Below are 20,117 nucleotides of genomic sequence, written 5' to 3'. Positions count from 1 at the left end.
ATTTAAAAAACAGCTCAGTTTTGTCTCTTTAATATTGGTAGAGGTTATTTGTTGTTGAAATGTAACTAGATTGATGAAAAGAACAAAAATGCTAACAAAATATATATATATATATATATATATATATATATATATATAACAGGCGACACACAAGGTAATTTATGCGTCGCCTGTTATCTATATTTGAAAAAATAAAAATAAAAAAAGCTTAATTTTTCTCTCTAATATTTTTTGAGGTTATTTGTTGTTGAAATGAAACTAGATTGATAAAAAGAACAAAATACCTAACCCAAAAAATTTTTTTAAAAAAAAAAAAAGGATAATAGGCGACGCACAATTGAAATTATGCTTCGCCTGTTGTCTATTTATGAAAAAAAAAAAAAACTTAAAAAAAGAGCTCAGTTTTGTCTCTCTGATATTTTTAGAGGGTATTTGTTGTTGAAATGAAACTAGATTGATAAAAAGAACAAAAAACTTAAAAAAATAATAATAAACAGGCGACGCACAAGGTAATTTATGCGTCGCCTATTATCTATAAATTAAAAAAAAAAAAAAGGATCTGTTTTGTCTTTCTAATAATTTTAGAGGTTATTTGTTGTTGAAATGAAACTAGATTGATAAAAAGAAGAAAAAATGTAACCAAAATTAAAAAAATTAAGATATCAGGCTACGCACAAGGTAAGTTATGCGTCGCCTGTTATCTATATATGAAAAAAAAATATATAAAAAGCTCTGTTTTGTCTGTCTAATACTTTTTTCTTAAATCATTTACAGCCACTGAAGTACTTTCAAGAAGTTCTAGATAATTGTAGGACTTCAATTTTCCAACACTTTCTTTAAATGTTTGGAGATTCCCACCTGCAATAAGATTTTTTAATATTTTATTCAAAAAAATTACAAATTAATTATCTATAATACCCCTTCTTAATTTGTAATGTTTGAAGTCTTTAAGCTTGTTTGTTGTCATCTGCTTTGTAAAAATGTCCACTGACGAATTGAAGTTGGATTTTTTCTTTTTCGACCAAATATCTGATGAAGTGATATTAGGTACTTTGTTTTATTATGGATTACTAGATTTTTTGTCACTACTATTACTAATATATTATCGCATTTAATGATTGTTGGAACAGTTTTTTCATGTTTTATATCTGATAAAATTCTTCTGAGCCATACTCTTCACAAGTTACATCTGTAGTTGATATATATTCTGCTTCTACTGAAAATAATGCTACTGTCCTTTGCTTTTTTGATGACTAGAAAATTAGTTTTGTACCTAAGCAGAATAAATATCCTGAGGTACTTTTTCAGTCATCTATCAATCTTACCCAATCACTGTCTATATATCCAACAAGCTTGTTGTTTGCATTTTTTGAGATTTCTATTACCTTCTAGATAGCAACGGATTCTCTTTGCTGTAGTGTAGTGTTTTTTACTTGGCTTATGGATGAACCTGGAAACAAAACTTATAGCAAAGACAATATATGGCCTACTATTTGTTGGATAAATTAGGCATCCAGCTAGGCCTCTGTAGATTTTTCCATAAACTTTCTCTACGCAATCATCCTTTCGCAACTTCTCACTTACTGTCATTGGTGTAGGCACTGGTTTGCAGTTGCCCATGTGAAACTGTTTAAGAAGATCATTTAAATATTTTTCTTGAATAAAATACTTCTCCTTTTGCTTATTGAACTTGGATGCCAAGAAAATATCTCATCAAGCCAAGATATATCATCTCATATTATTTCATCATCACACTTTTAAATTTTTGTTGGAGTTCTGTTCAAGATGTAGATTGCGCTTTTAATTGCTTTTGCTCTGTAGTCATTTGGAATGTCTTTTTCTTTGGCATGCTTTTGGCCATTTCTACAGTTGTCCTATTTTTACACTCTGCTACACTATTTTAATTTATAATGTACCGTATAGTGAGCTGTCTCTGAATTTCATTCTTCTTGCAGTACTTCATAAACAATATAGAAATGAATTCTCCACCACAGTCTATTGGAGTGTCTTCAATGGCTTCCCAACTTATTTTTCTATGAGTTCCTTGAATTGTTGAAAGACCAGAAAAGCTTCTGATTTTTCTTTAAAAAAATATACCGATATGATTTGGGTATAGTCATCAAAAAAAAGAAGACAATAATACCTTTTTTCATTCAAAGATGGAGCTTGAGTTGGTCCAAAAATATCAGGATGTACCAACTCTAATGGTACTTTTACTTTCCAAGCATTTTTGGAAATAATAATCTATGTATTTTTCGACATAAGCATCCCTAAAAAACTTTATTTATATAGGTAATAGAAGGTAAGCCTAAAACCATATTTATTTATTTTTAATAATTTCAAGCCATTACAATTTAGATGCCCATATATTAAATACCATAAATATGACTCATCCATTTTTTAACTTTGAAAAGCAAATTTTTTATCATGTGGCATAATAAGAGGAAAAATATTATTTTGATTTATTTTTATTTTTGCCATTATGATGTTTTTATTTTCATCAATAATTGTGTTTTCATCTCCATCAAAATTTACAAAATAATTTTTTTGAAGTTATTGACCAACACTTAAGAGATTTGATGTTAAACCAAAATATAAAGTACATTATAGATGAGTTTAGAGTTACCTCTTTTGAAATTTACTATGTTTTTTTTCTTCATGCAATTTTCCATCTCCAGGCTTTATTATGGATGAAAATTTTTTATCCATCTTCACAAAGAATTGTGGATCACTATCATATGACTACGCCATCCACTATCCAAATTTCAAATATGTTTTTATTCTTTTTTAAAAGACATGCATGAATAAAATATTTAACTTTTTTCAATATTTTTCAGAATAATTAACTTTACTCCTTTCTTGCACATCTTTGTATCAATAATCTCTTTTTAAATTATTAGAAATTTTGCATTTTGTGCATTTAAAACAACAATCTTTTAACTCATGCCAAGTTTTTTGCAAATAATGTAGTAAGATTTAAAATTACGCACGATTGTTCTTTGCTCATAATTATTTCCTCCTCCTCGGCCTCAGCCTTGACTACCACGTCCTTTTTTGAAGGAAAATCCTTGTTTTTTTATGCTGCTCATTGAAATTGCAGAATTCTTTTCTAAGTTATTGCAATTAGATTTCAATTGCAACCTTCACATATTGATTAGAAACCATGCCTACTCTTTTTTCATGCCCTTCGAGGGAGCCAAATAATTTATCCAAATTGTAAATTTTCAAATCTTTGAATTCTTCTATGACTGTAACAACATGCTCAAATTTTGCAGGTAAACATATTAATAATTTTTTATAGTTTTGTATTAGCAATAATATCTCCATAACTTCTAATTTGATTAATAATTGCAAAAATTCTAGAAAAAAATTCTGGAAGAGTTTCTCTATCCTTTATTACTTAATTATCAAAATCTCTCCAAAGAATTTCAAATTTAATGGAAATTATCTTTTCATTACCTCTTAATTGTTGTTTCAGAATTTCTCATGCAGCTTTAAATTTTATTGCATTTGATATTATAGAAAAAAAAATACTTTTATGTACCACCCCGACCTGGAATTCATGCACGTTGACCGAGGTTGACCGTTGACCGAGTGGGTCAAAAGTTGACTTTTTGTTCCAGTTGAAATTTCTAGTTGACCATGGTACCGTGGCGAAGTGCATGATGCCCCGAGTTCGTAGACTAGTAGCACGTCGAAAACGGAGCTACGGTTTGAAAGTTATGGGCAAAACAAGTCGAGGTGCAAACTGTCCAAAAGGTGCCGGGAGTTGACTTTTTATCATTTTATAATTTTGTTTTGACTTTTGTATAGTTGTAAAGTACTCGTTGATACGAGTTCATAGACTAGCGGCACGCTTAAATTGGACATCTGGTTAAAAAGTTATGGACGTGTGAAGTTCACCGGATACCGTAATATTTTATTATATCTGGCTTAAGTGCACAGTAACGCCACGTGTTGTCACCTGATTGGTCCACGTGGGTGAACAGTATCACCCACGGTGGCTTTTACTTGGCAAAAACGACAGGGAGGAGAGAGAAAGAGAGAGGGAGAGAGAGAAACGACCGGCCGCCGAAATTGTCAAATTTTCCGGCCGATTCTTGCTACACGCGCCGGCCAGACGGGATCGCCTCTCCATTTCTGGCCGAATCCCGAAATTTCATGATCACCGGTCGCCGGATGCGCCCAGATGGAGCCGGCGAAGCTCGACGGCGATTTTTCCCCTCCACCGCCGTTTGACCCGTTTCTGGCCACTTTCAAGCCACACGCGCCTGACCAGTCTCTCATTCGTGGGAATTCCGGCCTACCCACCAAATTTCACGGCCACCGGACCTCCGACGCGCCGGGATCGGAGTATTTTCTGGCGAGGCGCTGAAAACCTTCAAACCCCGATCACTTCGCCGTCCGGCCTCCATTTGCCTCACCGCGGGTCCCGCTAGAACCCTCTCCCCTCGATCTACAAAACCCCCAAAAATCTCAGCCATCGGCCATCAGACACGCCGCCGCTGGCGATGGTTGCCGGTGACCGCGACGGCTCGCCGGGAATTACTGTTCCGGCGAGTACCCAGTTGCACCGCCGGTCCCTCTCTACTAATTCCAACCTCCTGAATCCAAATCCGGCGTCCTTTTACTCCAATTTGCGACGGTTTGGGAGAATCGAGGAGTTGAATTCCGAAAGCTTTCCGGTGAGTTTCCGGCCACCTTGGGTCCGATCTCCGGGAAGTAAGACCAGATCCATGATCCTCGTCACTCAAGTTTTGATTCGGTATATTATTCGTAATTTTTAGTTGTAGTTTGTGTTCACTCCCCGGGTACCCATTTGGGAGTTATCCAATTAAAATATTAATATATTTGGTTGGTGTACTGTGGATGTTTTAGGTGCGTGTGTGGGTAGTGGAGTTGATCCTGCGGAGGATCTTAGCTGATATACGCGCTTAAGGTGAGTGACCCACCTTTAAAAATATTTTGGGGCAATTAATTATATTTAATTGGTGTTTAATTGATATTTGAAATTATGCTCATGTGGTGCAATTTAATTATTATTTTATTATGATTTAATTTTATTTATTACGCATGAGCAAGGTATTTTCAGTAATAAATCGTATGTGGTTTTAATATCATATTTGGGCATAATTGGTTTAAATATTTTAAGGAAATTGTTTGTTTAAATTGGTGGTTTAAAATTTTATAATTATGCCCGTGGAATATTATTTGTTGGACCTCGTGTTACGAGAAAAAATTATTTTTATTTGTTATTGATGGTTTCGTACTGGGTATGTTAAAGGAAAATATGTGGGATGGTAAATTTGAAAACTGGTATATTTCCCACGGTGATTTTGGAAAATCGGTACGGTTATAATTAATTTAATAATTATTTTAGACGCACTCATACAGTATTGGTGTTCCGGTGTATATGTGGTTAGCGCGCAAGTTATTATGTCTCCCGTGAGTTGCCATTGGACCGTGGGCAGGCAAGTTTGATATTGGCCACAGCCGCCCCTCTCCTTGGACGAGATGACTGTTTCAGCAGTGGTACTGTCGGGACGCCGAAGTCCGTTTGCAAGTTTCTCTCTTTAACCTCCCGCCAATCGATGCTCGGGATGCTGGGTATCGGAGGGCATCACTGATATATGATGTGGTGCGTTAAGTATAAATTTTCGCATAGAAATTTCAAACCCCAAAGTGTTCAAAAATTATTTATTATATTTATTTACATTTTAATTATATTTGTGGTATTTATTTATTTATTATTTATTAAGTTGTTTGATCCCTTAGTTTTCGGGGAATACGAATATCGAATTTTGTAAAAATGTTTTAAAAATGGAACATTTCCAACGGAGTGAATAGTGAGAGTTTTGAGAGAAATTATTACTTTCGATTATTATTATTTATTTATCTATTTAATTGTTGGTATTAAATTAAATTTTCTTATTTGTTATATAATTAATATTAAAAGTGTTCAGTAGATAGGGTCACTCATTGAGATGATTAGCATCTCACGTTTTTAAATTTTGTTCCCTTAGGTGCAAGGGGTGGTAGACGTTCTTCCGGAGCGAACCAAATCTCCGCCGCTATCGTAGTTCGAAAAGTATTTTTTTATTCATTTATTTCAATTGTAATATTTCTTTCATCTTTGTTGTATTCTATGCTTAATAGTACTTCATGAAACTCTGTATACTATTCTAGACACTTATGTATTATTTATGCACTAGATTACTGTTATTCCTGCGAAGTACTGTAAAATTGTGAAATCAATTTGTAGTATTGTGAGAGGAATAAGGGGATGAATATAGAAGTGTGTTTTCAGTGCAGAAAATTTGTGGTAAGTCCAACCCTTAGAGGAGGTTCTGCCGGATTTTCCGTTGGAGAGTCCGGTAGGGTTTTCCTGGAATCAGAGCTTATCTAGGGTTCCGATGAGGAATTTTGGACGGGTCCTGACATTTACATATCCCTTGGTGAATGAGAAGCAATGCTCAAGCATCTTTTTAAATGTTTTTCTTGTACTATTTTCTCACTGCCTCGATTTATGATTGCAGTTGCTATGGACTTACAGACGCATTATAATATTCTTCAATCACATGTCACAAATCTTATGAGATAAAAAATATATATATTCATTTAAACACTTCAGAATTCACAACTCTCATCAACAAAGAGGGAAACTAAATTTGAAAACAAATAAAGATTGACTGGTTATTGATTGCCATAAATATTTTTTAAAAAGGTTAAAATCTTGCTCGATGTCAAATTTGTTGGGTAAATGTGGAAGCTATTTGAAAATATGGATGATTTGGTGGCTTGGGTATTTGATAGTTGTGGAGGAAGCTAATTAAATGAAGTTATTTGAGAAAGGAAGAGGGAGAGCCTGTGGGTAATTGGAAGAAGAAATGCTTTTACTAATGCACTCAATAGCTTGGATGGCTTACAAGGTTGTTTATTTATTTATTTATTTATTGGCATAGCTTCATTACACTACAACTTCACATACATACGGTTGGATAAAGTCGGTTTTGCTATAAGACACTAGACACACCGACTTTATCTGTGTGGCTAATTTCTGTGAGAAACTTATTCTAGATATATATATATATATATATGTCAATATCGTTTTTAGAATATATATATATATATATATTTTTTTTTTTTTGTAAGAAACTTATTCTATATATATATATATATATATATAGTTCTTATATATCAATATCGTTTTTATAATATATATATATATTGTATATTTTTTTACCAAAAAATATATATTGTACATTGTATGTGTATGTAAAATACATCTTAATATTTATATGTGGATAAATATATAAGTTTTTAAAATTTTTTAACATTTCATATAAATATAAAAAAAATATATAAAAGAAGTAATACTTTAAATGATAAAATCATATAAGCAGGGGAAAGAGTATGAGCCTCAAAGAAATGTAAGATTGAAGACTACGGAGGGAATATAATAATAATATTATAAGACAGCCGCTTGGCGACATCCCAAATTGAAAACGTAGTGGTTGATCTACAGATTGGAATAAGCGAGAAAACCAAGAAAACCACAAAGAGGCGGAGATTACGAAGTTCATCGTCTTTGGAATTACCGTGCAAATAAGGGAATGGTGGGTATGGGTATCATAAGGAAACTGTTAAACCATTGGAAAAGGGCGAAAGTGGGCGAGAGTAAAGAAGAAACAAGGAAGAAAGGAGAAAAATTAAAAGAGGGAGAACCCAGAACCAAGCTTACCATCGAGGCTGTTGTGAGTGATTTTCTTGTGATTCAGTAATTCCTGTGTTTGATTGTCTCCTATTCTTTATTAGAATTTTGAAAATTGTAGTTTTCGATTGATTGAGATTATTTAAGCCTAAAGCTTTTTGTTGGTTTTCGGATTAAGCTCTCTCTCTATCTCTCTAACTCTCTCTTAATTATTGACTGTTTCGTACGATACTGAGAAACACACTTATATATATATATATAGTTATATATCCTCTTGTCATGTGTTCTTGTACTTCGGCAGGACATGCCAGTTTCTATCATTTCTTTGATGTTTACCATCGATGCTGTTGTGAGTGATTTTCTTGTGATTCAGTAATTCCTGTGTTTGATTGTCTCCTATTCTTTATTAGAATTTTGAAAATTGTAGTTTTCGATTGATTGAGATTATTTAAGCCTAAAGCTTTTTGTTGGTTTTCGGATTAAGCTCTCTCTCTATCTCTCTAACTCTCTCTTAATTATTGACTGTTTCGTACGATACTGAGAAACACACTTATATATATATATATAGTTATATATCCTCTTGTCACGTGTTCTTGTACTTCGGCAGGACATGCCAGTTTCTATCATTTCTTTGATGTTTACCATCGATGCTGTTGTGAGTGATTTTCTTGTGATTCAGTAATTCCTGTGTTTGATTGTCTCCTATTCTTTATTAGAATTTTGAAAATTGTAGTTTTCGATTGATTGAGATTATTTTGGCCTAAAGCTTTTTGTTGGTTTTCGGATTAGGCTCTCTCTCTATCTCTCTAACTCTCTCTTAATTATTGACTGTTTCGTACGATACTGATAAACACATATATATATATATAGTTATATATCCTCTTGTAATGTGTTCTTGTACTTCGGCAGGACATGGCTGTTTCTATTAATTCTTTGATGTTTAGCTCATCTATCATGTCCATGATACTAATGTGGTTCGACTTTAACCATTTGGTTTCAGTCTAACAGGCAATTGGCTCATGGAAAATTTGTTTCAAGAGGAGGGATCACAATATGATTCCCATTTGCCTATGTTCCCAGAGGCACCAGTTCGTAATACTGGTGGGAGAAATGGGTTGGACGGCGGTTCCTTTATGGGTAGGCAAATGTTAGGGGTTAAAAGGTGTCTAAATGTAGAAAAGGAAAAGATGTTAAACGCGCTCCATCTCAAGAAGAAGGCTGATTTCTCGGGTTGCAACTCGGCTGGTGCAAAAACAGTTCATGCTTCTGACGACGTTCATACAGGTAACCATACGTACCTAGCTAGCTAGCTGGATATATATATATATATATATATATGCATGTAGATTATATGCTGTGCTTGCTTGCATACTACATTGTTTGAAGTACTCAGTTAATCTTTGTTTCGTACATACAGGCCAAACGAAAATGGACATGTTTGTCGCAAAGGTGAAAAATATTGCTGGGAAACTCCCCTGGAATATGAAGAAGAAACGAAATTTGGATAGTTGTGAAAAGATCGACGTTGATCAGAATGTGGTTGCCTGCCATAATGAGAGGAAGACAAGCAAGGTATTTGATGGGAGTTCCCTTAGTATTCAGGAAGTTATTGATGAACCGTAGAGGGTCCAAGATTCCGAAAAGTTTTTGTCTCAGCTAGATAGATCTTTAGATTAAGGATCACCGAGGTTACCCACGAAAGCTACATATATATATACATATATATATATATATATATTTGTATATTTATATTTCGTCTTACTTGAAACAATTTTCTTTCTTTTAAATGTACGTGGTATCAAATTTCTTTAATTTTTGGTCTTTTTTTCCAAGAAAATTCATTAATATAAGCTCAAAAGAAGATGTGTTTCTCTCCAAAATATGTAGATTTGCTCATTTTACATAGATTATATATGAGCTATACATACCTTGCCATAACTTTTTCTACTTTTGTCCAATATTCAGAATAGCATTTAGAGGAATGTTTTATGAAGTGATGTATTGTAGAGATCATATTTGAAAACACTTTACATATTGAAAATGTTACTGTAAATAAAATTTTTAAAAAATAATCTGTTGGATACTTCTAAAATTTGTCCTGAGTTTTTTGGTGGTCGAGTGTAATTTAAATGGGAAACATAAAGACGGGTTATTATGTATGGATGATCATGATGATGCTCTATTCTGCTCATACATTTGGTTGCTATTGTTCACGGATATAATGTGTTGGTGAATGGGTTTCCTTGCATTCTTCTTAGGATTTATTTTGTGTTTGCGTGGGCAACATTCTATATATGAAACATATGTTCATTACCTTTGTAGCATCCGAATAAATAATTTTTTTCTAATCCAACTTAATTTTGAATCATAACCTGGTGATGGAAAAGTACTAATATTTGTCCATTATAAACAACAGTCCTTTAGGAGTCAGAATAGAAGAGGAGAAAAAATAAACAAATGTTTTGCAATGTAAAAGCACTAGTAAGTTTCATCTCACTTTTTCCGACAGCTCACGAGGGAAAGAGCAACGTGCCTTTCGTGGTTAATCAAATGTTTTGCACGTATTCAAGTGTTGAGGTTAAGAATATTCAACACAATGGCATATAATAATTGTTATTGAAAATTCCATGAGTCGACAATTTCACATTTTGGGTTGTATACACACCTAATTAGCTGATAGCAGTTGTTGCTTAGGGAAAGTATGTGAAACAGGCAAAAAGAGGGGATGAGAACAAAACGATATACGATAAATAACACAGCCCGTGCTGCTGTAGTCAGTCCAAAAATAGACGTATCCCTTGTGTTATATGGAATTCATCCTCCGCATTTCCTTAGCCATGCACGACTACCCTAAGTTGAACTCAACCAGGCAACTGAAGCTTTTTGTTGTTTTTCCAGCTGCAAAAAATGAGTAAAATATATGTAAAGGAGAGAATGTAGATTATATAAATCCTGTATATTGTGGAAAACTAGGATTATCTCACCTGAGGAAATAGTAATAGAAAAAGTCGCCATAAAGCAATGTTTGAACAAGTCCAGAAATCCAAGCTGCAGCAGCCAAAGCCAAGAAATGAACAACATCAATATAGCTTTTTATGCAAGAAAGCAATAAGCCATCTGAATCAGATAAGAAACAACAATCTGACAAAAATATACGACTGCCACCCCACTAGTTTTAGTGAAAGCCAGACCAAGTAAGGATCGAGGTAAAAGAACTGAGTCAATCTAAAGATCATGCAATAAGGGATATAGTTTCCTTAGAATTTATAGCAAAATAGAATCTTTACCTCTCAGAAACTGGATCTTTAAAGGGGTCTTAGGATCTCACATGTCCAAAGACTTGAGCTAATGATATTAGGCTAAAATGCTCATGCCTCCATTTCAAAACAAAAAAATAATTGAAAACCAAAAAGCTAATAGATGATTGTATTAATACTTACAAAATATTAGGTTCAAGTTTAATGTTCATATTTAAGATGCTAACCAAGGAGAACACAATTTGGACGCACTTGCTACATGAAAAAACATGAATCGCAGATTATTATATATTGGTTACACTGTACGTTCTAACAGGAACTCTGTTTCAGAAAGATAATTTTATATCCTCTCAAACATTTTAGGTAAAAATTTAAATGTGAAATTAATCCATGATTATTCATCATGATGTGTAATTATTTTATATAAAGCAGAAGATGTGTGGTATGGGTACGGATGCATAGGTATATATGAAAAAAAGACAAAGTATACATGCAGGAGATAAACAATCATGACAGAGCTAGAGTCATACTTATCCAATGAACAAAATGTGGCTCAGTGAAGTAGCGGTAAATCCAGTTGATAATGTATAATGCTCGGTATGCACTGCATCAACATAACCAGAAAATTATATAAATGTATCTTTCATGAGCTTCTAAGCTGTAAGGAGAAACATGAAAATAAAGAAACAAGCAAATCAAATAGGACCATTAACACACAAGCATCAACATAAGTATATACGTTAAAGCATTGGAAACATAATTGGATGCTAATGAATACTACCAGAAATAAACAGTGTTCTCCAATCTATATTTAGGAGAGTGACTTGCTATTCTATGTATGGACTTGTGATATACTTATTTCTAGTAGTCCTTATAATCTACACATTTCTCAAGCTATGCATGTTGAAATTTGTGTACGCAGGAAACAGTTTTCACATAACATGCTAGAGCATATTCCTCTGTTTTTCCAAGAAGCCCAATTACATTTACTATTGAGAGTTTAGAATATTAGTTTATGGTTAATACAGTAATTGAAATTTGATATTATAACAATCAGAAAAGTACATAAAGAGAGATACAAATTTTAACTTTAAAGTACTTAGACAAGGCATTTATCTTCAAATCTATCAATGAAAAGATTTAAATGAATCATGAGTGGCCGGTATTATGAGTTAAAAAAAAACAAAAAAAACCAAAAAAAAAAAAAAAGAGAAACATTGTATAGATCAATTGATCAACCAGCACTGATGATGTACATGGTTTACACATAATATATCAGGATTTGAACATACCCAAGAAGAAACACATATTGCCCAGTCAAATTGTCAATATTTTTGGTCCTCTGTAACAACACAAGCTGAGGAAGTATGGCAACAGCTTCTAAGTATAGAGAAAATGTCCACATAACCTGATTCATATCGTAAAGCATATAAGAAAGTTAAATTTAAAGAGAAAGAGATACTCTCTGGCACAAAATTCTACAAGAGAAATAAAGAAGAGACGAGGGTGATGTTTAAAATGTACGAAATACCTCCTTGAATGTAAATTTCTCATTGATAACCAGGGCCAAGAGAAGGCATGGCAGTACAAGGAAAACATGGCGGAAAGTGTCATGTTCTTTATCATAGGACCTACGAACGATCTTGTGGCTCCTCATGTACCAAACAATTGAAAACGAGCTTGCCAAGAATATCAATTTCATAAAAGTATTGTACAAAGATATAAAATCTGTAAAGATGTCTAAGTAGCGAGTTGCAAAAACAATGGCATAGAGTTCTTGGGTCTTCAACGAAATACCTAAATGGAAAAAGGGCAGGTCAGCCCCATGACACGATTATTTCCCTATGTGTTGTCTAGAACTAAAAAGATAATTAAGCAACAACAAAAGCAGAACACGTAATGAGGTTCCTGTGTTCCCAAAGGAGTGATTTTTCAGAAATATTAGGAAATACCCACATTGCAATTTGGCCTCCAATTCATATAAAATTATAAAAAAATAAAAAAATAATAAAAAGTTGATTTTTCAGAAATATTAGGAAATACCCACATTGCAATTTGGCCTCCAATTCATATAAAATTATAAAAAATAAAAAAATAATAAAAAGTTCATATCTTTAGCTAGAATCCATCAACAGAAATGGAATTTAAGGAATGGGTAGCTCCCAAATTTTCCATTGGAAGTGTAAATTGTGAAATATAAGATTCGTAGACCATATGAGAAAGTACCAGCACAAGATTTGATGGTGTGGATCTTGAGTAGCAAGACGAGGACGCTGGCCAGGTGGGTCATGTCCCCAGCCAATCTGAATAAATTCATCTTCTTAGATTTGGATCTATTTACTCCTTAAATCAACAGCAACCGTCGATCCACTCGTTATGTTCCGGATCTAATTGATCAGCTTCTGAAGTTCTGAATAAACTCCTTCGAATAAATTCAGCCAAAATTAGAGACACACAGAAGCTCACCGGTAATTGGTGGTGCTCACTGCTAATTTGCTCTCACAGTGCTGGCTCGCTGGTGGACGGTGGGCTTTCCTCTTTTTACTCTCTCTTTTTAAGTTTTTTCGGTTTTCATATTTTTGCAACGGTTGTATAAATAAATAAATAAAAATGGGCAACAGATCTCGGTGCGAGAAGACGACACAATGCACGTTCGGAGGAAGAGATAAAAGTAACCTCCTTTCTTTTTTATTTACTTCAATTTCAAAGTAAAAGTTTTCTTTTTTTCTCTCTGTCTTCTCTGAACGGTAACACAATGAAAAGTGTTTTTTTTTTTTTTTTAATGGTTTATTATTTTTCAGTTGAAGTAATTTTCACCTCTATGTTAAGGGGAAAAAAAAAAAAAAAAAAAAAAAGACAGCAATTTAAATTACTTTTCTTTTCCACTAAAATGCGTTGTTTTCTTTTTTGAGCAAAATAAAATGCGTTGTTAAAAATCTAATAAGCGAAATAACATTTTTTTTTTTTGGGTGACATGATACTTGTTTTTTTTTTTCTTTTAAATTTTTGTTATAAAAATATTATACTTTACTTTTTTTAATTTGTTTTTGATAAATAAACATAATACCTTGACCCTTTTTTTTGTTTTTTTAACCTTGACTTGAATGATATTTTTGTGGTCTAAATCATTTCCTAAGCAGATAAAAGTTTTATGTTTATAGTATGGAAGTTGTTATACTAACCTACATACATTTTATTTTCCAAAAAACCTACGTACATTTAAATAAGTGAATAAATTACTAAAAATAATATATTTCCAGATTTTGCATCAATAACTAAAAATTTAGCCATTTCAACTTAATAAATTATCCATTTTATTAAACATTATACTTTTCATCAGATAATAACCTTCCAAATCAAATCTTCTACCTTCAAAAAAGATAAAATTTTAATCTAGATAAAATTTTAATCTAGACAATTATTAAAAAATCAAAATTTCCAATGAAATTCAAAACATACATTATTTTCGTAATTGTTACTCAAAGAATTTTTAAAAAATGATTAATTGATTTTTCCTGCTGCTTCAAATTCACAAAACTGAGAGAAAAAGATATCTTAAATGTCAAAATCTTTCATACATTCTTATTTTTATTTAATATATATAAACAAAAAAGAAAAAAAGAAAAATAATACATTGAGAAACACACAATTGGGCCATCCCATATTAAAAACTTTCACCCTCCTCCTTATACGGCCCAAAGCGATCCCAACCAAATTTTCAGACACGTCCTCCTCTAGAAACACAAAAGTAATTTCACGTGTCCAATTAAATTGATAAAACCCACCACTTATTTATTTTTATTTTTTTTTCCACACGCTCCTACTACCTCAAATGGGTCCCACCCGTGCCAAAAACAATACCAAACGACAACGAGGTTTTCCTCTGCCTTTCAAACAAAGAACACGTCAAATCACGCGCTGTCAGTTCACACGTGCCGAGAACAAAATAAGAAATTTTATTATTTTTTTATTACGTGCTAATTATGGTAGGAAATCGGAAGTTACATTATGAAAAAGTAAATGCTAATCAAACAAACAAAGAAAGATTATAAATTAAAAAAATGATTTTAATTAAAATGATTAAAATCTAATGTATAAGTGGTAACCGACTGGGAAATGAGTGGTGGGATGGTGTGTGGTGGGTCCCTCTCAGTAGAAAGCATGCTCTGTCATGGTCGTTTCCCTCTCTCTCTCTCTCTCTCATATTTCCATGACCTCCCTGCTGGCTTTGATAATATGAAACTTATCACTGGTAAAATATAATTTATTTTATATATATGGTAAAAAAAAATAAAAAAAAAAAAGAGAGAGAAAGTAGAGAGAGAGAGAGAGAGTGTGTGTGTATTGTTTGGAAGGAGTCGGCGCTCTTTCTTCGTCTTCACAGATAGCACACATCTCAATCGGTAAGAGAGAGAGAGAGAGAGAGAGAGACAGAGACAGAGAGAAGAGAGAGAAAGACAGACAGACAGCAGTGAATAATGCAAATATATATACAGAGCAAGTCGGAATTTCAGTAACGGCTAGTTTCCAAGGTAGTGGGGAGGACAAAGAGACTGCGATTTGTGAGAGGAAGGAAGGCTCGGTTTCTCTTTTTTCAGAAAATGGATTACAATAACAAGAAGTAAATCCTTCTTTTTCTCTCTTCTTCTATATGATCGGTTTTAGTTACTGGGTTTATTTTGGAAATGTATGTTCCTTTTTAGTGTTTTTTTTTTTTTTTCAATCTTTTGTATATTTGTTTGTGGTCTTCTTTTTTTTAATGATTTTAAAATTTTAATAACTTTCAGTTCTTGAATGCGGGTTTCAAAATGGGTTTACTAGATTATTTTCCTTTTTTTTTTTTTTTTGGCGCGGGGTTTGGTTGCTAGATATAATCATTTATTATCATTTTTTTTTTCTTTGCTTTTGTTTTCTGGAGACTGAATACTGGTTTTGACAAATGGGTTTTACTTAATACTGTTTCTGCATTTTTACTTGGAAGTTTGATGGAGAAGAGGAAATTAGAGATTAGGATTTGTGGGCTCTCTGATTTACTTGGTGGGTCATTGTTTTTGTGCTTTTCTTTTGCTTTTTCTTTGTTTATCCGTTGGATAATGTTATCGCATAAAAGCTAATTGCCTAAATATATGGATCAAATTATAACTCTCTTTAACCATCTAGATCCCGATTACAGTGGTAACCGTCTTCTCCATCGATGTTTTTCTCTTTAGAAGAACATCAGAATTGGATCCGTGGATCCAATGTTCTTCTTTATTTTCATGTTCTTTTTTATGGTACATTACTTTTCTTTAGTTAACTAACTACCTGCTACGGCTTACTTGTCATTATATTGCTTAATTATGTTCCATTTTGCCTCATCAGTTCTTAGCTTCGTCATTTTTTCTTTTTCTTTTTTTGTCTTTTTTTGTGTCTTTGACTTCTTCCAATTTCACTTTGCGTAAAATTCACCAGCTTAAAAAACAGAGATATAGGATTTATTCGAGCTTATACCAAGCCTTGTCTGGAGAGTGAAGTTTTTTCTGTTTTTCATTTACTTGTTTGCATATACTTATTTGCTTCCTGTTCTTGTGGTGTTAAATGGTAGTAATGAGAATTGGGATTGGCAAAGGGAGGAGTATGGTGACCAAAAGGATTCTAGTCATGGTACGTTTTCAGTGTGCTTGTCTAATTGCTCCAGCATTAATAATAATTTGATGTTAATGATTTGTGGTTTGGTTCTTATTCTTATGAGCAGATATATCGAAACGCATGTGGAATGGGGTGCCTCAGAATGAAGAAGACATGTCATACATGCTTGATGATGAAACAACCCCAATTAAAGCTTGTGGCGATTTGGCATACCATGTTGGACATAATGGTAGGTTTGTTGTTCCCCCCCCCCCCCCCCGGCAACAATGTACTTCATAACTTTCTGATTCATGTAATCCAACAAATGGTGGCTTCTATTTTTGTTTATGAAATGGAAAAGTGGATTGCAGATAATTTGAACAAGGAATCAGAAGAATGTAGGGAGCCCTATTCACAAGTAAAGAGGCGAAGGATGCTACAATTTAACACTCAAGCTATGGAATCTCCCCTTTGCAGTGAAGAGATGTCTTCTTCATTTCTAAAATCAAATGTTTGTGCTTACTTTCTCATGTGTTTATTTTTGTCTCAATTATTACACTGATATCATTTTTTCTTAGTTTAACTCTGAGAAAGCAGAATATATATTTTATTTCTTTATTCCTTATGCTTTTATACAGATTTAATTAGGTAAGAATTGTCATTCCATTATACAATGTTTGTTAAACCTGTAGATTATCATTTATTTTAGTGTAGTCTGCCATAGTTTTAGGTTTTCTCACTACAGAGTTCTAAGTTTTAGGGATTTTTGTGATACATGTTTGCTTAAGCTCATTTGTGTCATACTTTATCAATTGTCATGTGCAGTTTCAGACTTTCAATATCCTACGGCATGTTATCTATGCAACGGATATATTTTCTTATGTATTTTGTTAATCGAATAGGAGAGAGAAGATTCACTTGAGGAGGCTTTACCTGCTGTATCACATTGGGTCCCTGGGTATCCAGGTTTGTCATTAAACACTGGTCCGATACAAATATACAATCACAGTTTTACCTGGGTTTTGAAACTATCTCACATCTTGTGTCAGAAAATACATCTGCATCTTGTTATGAGATCCTGGATCAATCATCTGACGAGTGGATTGCTGGATACTTCAATGATACTGAGATGCATTGCAGCCCTGATGACTTGTATGCTTCTTTGGACACTTGTTTTTTATTATTATTTTTATAATGGTTCAATAATTCATAATTATCTAACTGCTTTATTGCTCAAAACTCAGGAATTTCTCTGGGGCATCAGATGTGCAAATCGATGTTTCAGGTATATAAGATTCATTTTCCCATTGGATTTTTTACTATTTTTTGTTCTTTGCTTATTATAGTTCCTGGGTCACTTTTAGTTTATACTTTGCTGATGTAGAGTTTTGTGAAGTTGCACCTGAGTATGAAAATAACATGCCTCAGCAGCGTATTGCTCGTACTCCCAAAAACATTGTTTTTAAAGGTATTTCCCTGTTCTTATCATTTCTTTGCTGTTTTTCTTCTTCCGTACCCAAAATACCTACTGTGAATTCACTTCTAGTAATTATGCACAATTTTGTGGCAAACATCTCATTGAGTTTCATAGGGGTTATGAAAGTTAGAGAAGTACTCTTTCCTATCTTTGAGGTAGAGGTCTACACAATGGTTTCGAGTGTCGGAAAACTGTTTGCCTGGATCTTCTGATTTTACTCTTCTTTTTTTAATACAGTTATTTCAATTTCTCTCTTTTGTGTGCATAGGTAGGGAGTCTTACATTCGGACTCCCGCTAAGTTGGCTTCTTCTGTGGCCTATCCGTTTGCCTTCATTAAACCCTGTGGGATTCATGGAGACGTAACTCTGAAGGACATAAACCAGAGGATCCGCACTCCACCACCTTCAAAATCGAAGCAAAATGAAGATCCAGCTGCTTCTTACCCAACTTCTGCCTTTTCTGGGAAACCTGTTGTTGGCAAAACCAAGATTCACACTGAAGGTGGAAAAGGCAGCATCACAATTATGAGGACCAAAGGCTAGAGTGCGTAGATAAAATGTTCTTCTAAACTTCCTTTTTTGTGGCCCTTTTACCTCACCTCACTATTTACTGTGGTGGAGTGTTTCCTGTAATATTCTTAGGGCAATCAAGTATAGAAGTTGATACTGCATTTTTCTTCTTTTGTCTTTTGTTTTCTGAGTTGTATTTTGGAAACCATAAATCACAGCAACGTGTTTTATGTTTCCAGGTTGTGTTTGAGGTGTCAAATAGCTGTTGTTTGTTTATACATAGTCTCTGTCCTAGACTGAGGATCTCTATGTCTATCAGATCCTATTTTATTCTGGTTTCAAAAGAACATTGATTAGTGCTTTGCATCGAATTCCATAATGTCAAATCTTGTGTATGAAAATATGTATCTGAAGAAACTCTAGTTTTGGACATGTACCAAACCTCTCTTTATAATGACTTTGAGATTTGCATTTTTCAAATTTGCATTTTTCTATTGAACTCGGAACCCCATATTGAAATTAGAGCAATCAAATTTGATTTTTTAGAAAAATATGCTTGATGCTTGTAAAGACCTCGGAGATATTCCTGCAAAGTGTTCACTTTGGGAATAGAAAAGGAGGTTCCAACGTGCTTGATTATGCATGCTTTAAGGATAAGCATAAGATAATAATAACATGGAAAGAAGATATTCTGTGTTTTTTTATCAAGTTCACATGTTTCCACTTTCCATGCCTAGATGGTTGAAAAAGCTAATGGCTGTGTTTGTTGCAATGAGGCCCTAATAAATTAGCAAGAACAAGTGGGGACAAAAAAAAAAAAATGTAACTTGTAAACTATCCTTTTGGAGGGTCTTTTACAACCTTCCCTCTAAAACCGTAAATAACTATAAAACAAAATTTTGAGTTCGAATTTCCACCTAATAATGATAATGGCAATATTGTTGCAAGCATAGTTTAGAACAAAATCCGGAGGAAGTTCTCTTACAAGTGAAAAATCATTCATGAAAATTTGGTTTTTATTTTATTTTTAAGTTAAAATACCTTCAAATTATTTGTGTTGGATTGTCTTAGGGGCTATGTAGCATGTACAAGTCGGAATTTCAGCACTTGATATCCTAAGGATTGAAGGGTGGCCCAATGACTGAATTTGAGTGGTGGGAAGGATAATTTCTTAGAAACTTCGATTACCCTAAAAGACAAAACAAAAGATTGTTCTTGTTATTAGGAAATTGAGTGGTAGTAATTTCTTAGAAATTTCAATTACCAAGACAGACCAAAAAAAATGCTTTGTACTTTAGGTAATTTTTTTTTCTGAAAACGACAGTACTGGACGCTCACCAAGGTGGAAAAGATGTGGAAGAAAATGACATTTCTTTATGCTCGCTAAAGAAAAAAACAGATGAGAAATGGAGTAAAAGAATTGAGCAATGATAGCCATCCTCGATCAATTTACCCCAAAAAAAAAAAAAAAATGATAGCCATCCGATGTGTTGGTTATGGCACTTATTACTAGCAATCACATTGAAATGAATAATGCCAGATTTCACCGAGCAAG

At 33.4% G+C, this 20,117-nt stretch overlaps 3 protein-coding genes across 3 annotated transcripts; 2 read left to right on the top strand and 1 right to left on the bottom strand.

Annotated features, from left to right (window-relative positions):
- The first annotated feature begins 7,396 nt into the window (after positions 1 to 7,396).
- Positions 7,397 to 9,523, top strand: LOC107426642 (uncharacterized). The gene is made up of 3 exons (XM_060811467.1): positions 7,397 to 7,754; positions 8,712 to 8,995; positions 9,129 to 9,523. The coding sequence occupies exons 2-3, from the start codon at positions 8,731 to 8,733 to the stop codon at positions 9,332 to 9,334; spliced, it is 471 nt and encodes a 156-aa protein (XP_060667450.1). The 5' UTR covers positions 7,397 to 7,754; positions 8,712 to 8,730; the 3' UTR covers positions 9,335 to 9,523.
- Positions 9,524 to 10,283: 760 nt separating this feature from the next.
- Positions 10,284 to 13,593, bottom strand: LOC107426556 (ER lumen protein-retaining receptor). Its single transcript, XM_016036767.4, has 6 exons — positions 13,195 to 13,593; positions 12,500 to 12,765; positions 12,261 to 12,376; positions 11,499 to 11,572; positions 10,696 to 10,759; positions 10,284 to 10,609 (listed from the first exon to the last, which is right to left on the bottom strand). The coding sequence occupies exons 1-6, from the start codon at positions 13,283 to 13,285 to the stop codon at positions 10,573 to 10,575; spliced, it is 648 nt and encodes a 215-aa protein (XP_015892253.1). The 5' UTR covers positions 13,286 to 13,593; the 3' UTR covers positions 10,284 to 10,572.
- A 1,657-nt stretch (positions 13,594 to 15,250) lies between these two features.
- LOC107426579 (protein XRI1) lies at positions 15,251 to 19,042 on the top strand. The gene is made up of 9 exons (XM_016036800.4): positions 15,251 to 15,589; positions 16,553 to 16,611; positions 16,703 to 16,825; positions 16,947 to 17,086; positions 17,478 to 17,541; positions 17,625 to 17,727; positions 17,820 to 17,860; positions 17,960 to 18,043; positions 18,321 to 19,042. Exons 1-9 carry the CDS (start codon positions 15,570 to 15,572, stop codon positions 18,593 to 18,595), a joined length of 909 nt encoding a protein of 302 aa, XP_015892286.1. The 5' UTR covers positions 15,251 to 15,569; the 3' UTR covers positions 18,596 to 19,042.
- Positions 19,043 to 20,117: the final 1,075 nt, after the last annotated feature.

This window comes from Ziziphus jujuba, chromosome 9, assembly GCF_031755915.1.
Source record: "Ziziphus jujuba cultivar Dongzao chromosome 9, ASM3175591v1".
Taxonomy (NCBI): Eukaryota; Viridiplantae; Streptophyta; class Magnoliopsida; order Rosales; family Rhamnaceae; genus Ziziphus; species Ziziphus jujuba.
Note: the sequence above shows the minus strand (reverse complement) of the source record. Positions and strands in the feature narration are given on the sequence as shown.

Bases quoted from the DNA above. Each gene is read 5' to 3' on its own strand.
- LOC107426556 (XM_016036767.4), bottom strand. From the start codon at position 13,285: ATGAATTTATTCAGATTGGCTGGGGACATGACCCACCTGGCCAGCGTC. The intron at 12,766-13,194 runs GTACTTTCTCAT...TTTTCCATTTAG, and splicing joins CACCATCAAATCTTGTGCTG to GTATTTCGTTGAAGACCCAA. The intron at 10,760-11,498 runs GTATGACTCTAG...TGGCTGCTGCAG, and splicing joins ACATTTTGTTCATTGGATAA to CTTGGATTTCTGGACTTGTT.
- LOC107426642 (XM_060811467.1), top strand. From the start codon at position 8,731: ATGGAAAATTTGTTTCAAGAGGAGGGATCACAATATGATTCCCATTTG. The intron at 8,996-9,128 runs GTAACCATACGT...TCGTACATACAG, and splicing joins TTCTGACGACGTTCATACAG to GCCAAACGAAAATGGACATG.
- LOC107426579 (XM_016036800.4), top strand. From the start codon at position 15,570: ATGGATTACAATAACAAGAA. The intron at 15,590-16,552 runs GTAAATCCTTCT...GTTAAATGGTAG, and splicing joins ATGGATTACAATAACAAGAA to TAATGAGAATTGGGATTGGC. The intron at 17,861-17,959 runs GTATATAAGATT...TTGCTGATGTAG, and splicing joins TGTGCAAATCGATGTTTCAG to AGTTTTGTGAAGTTGCACCT.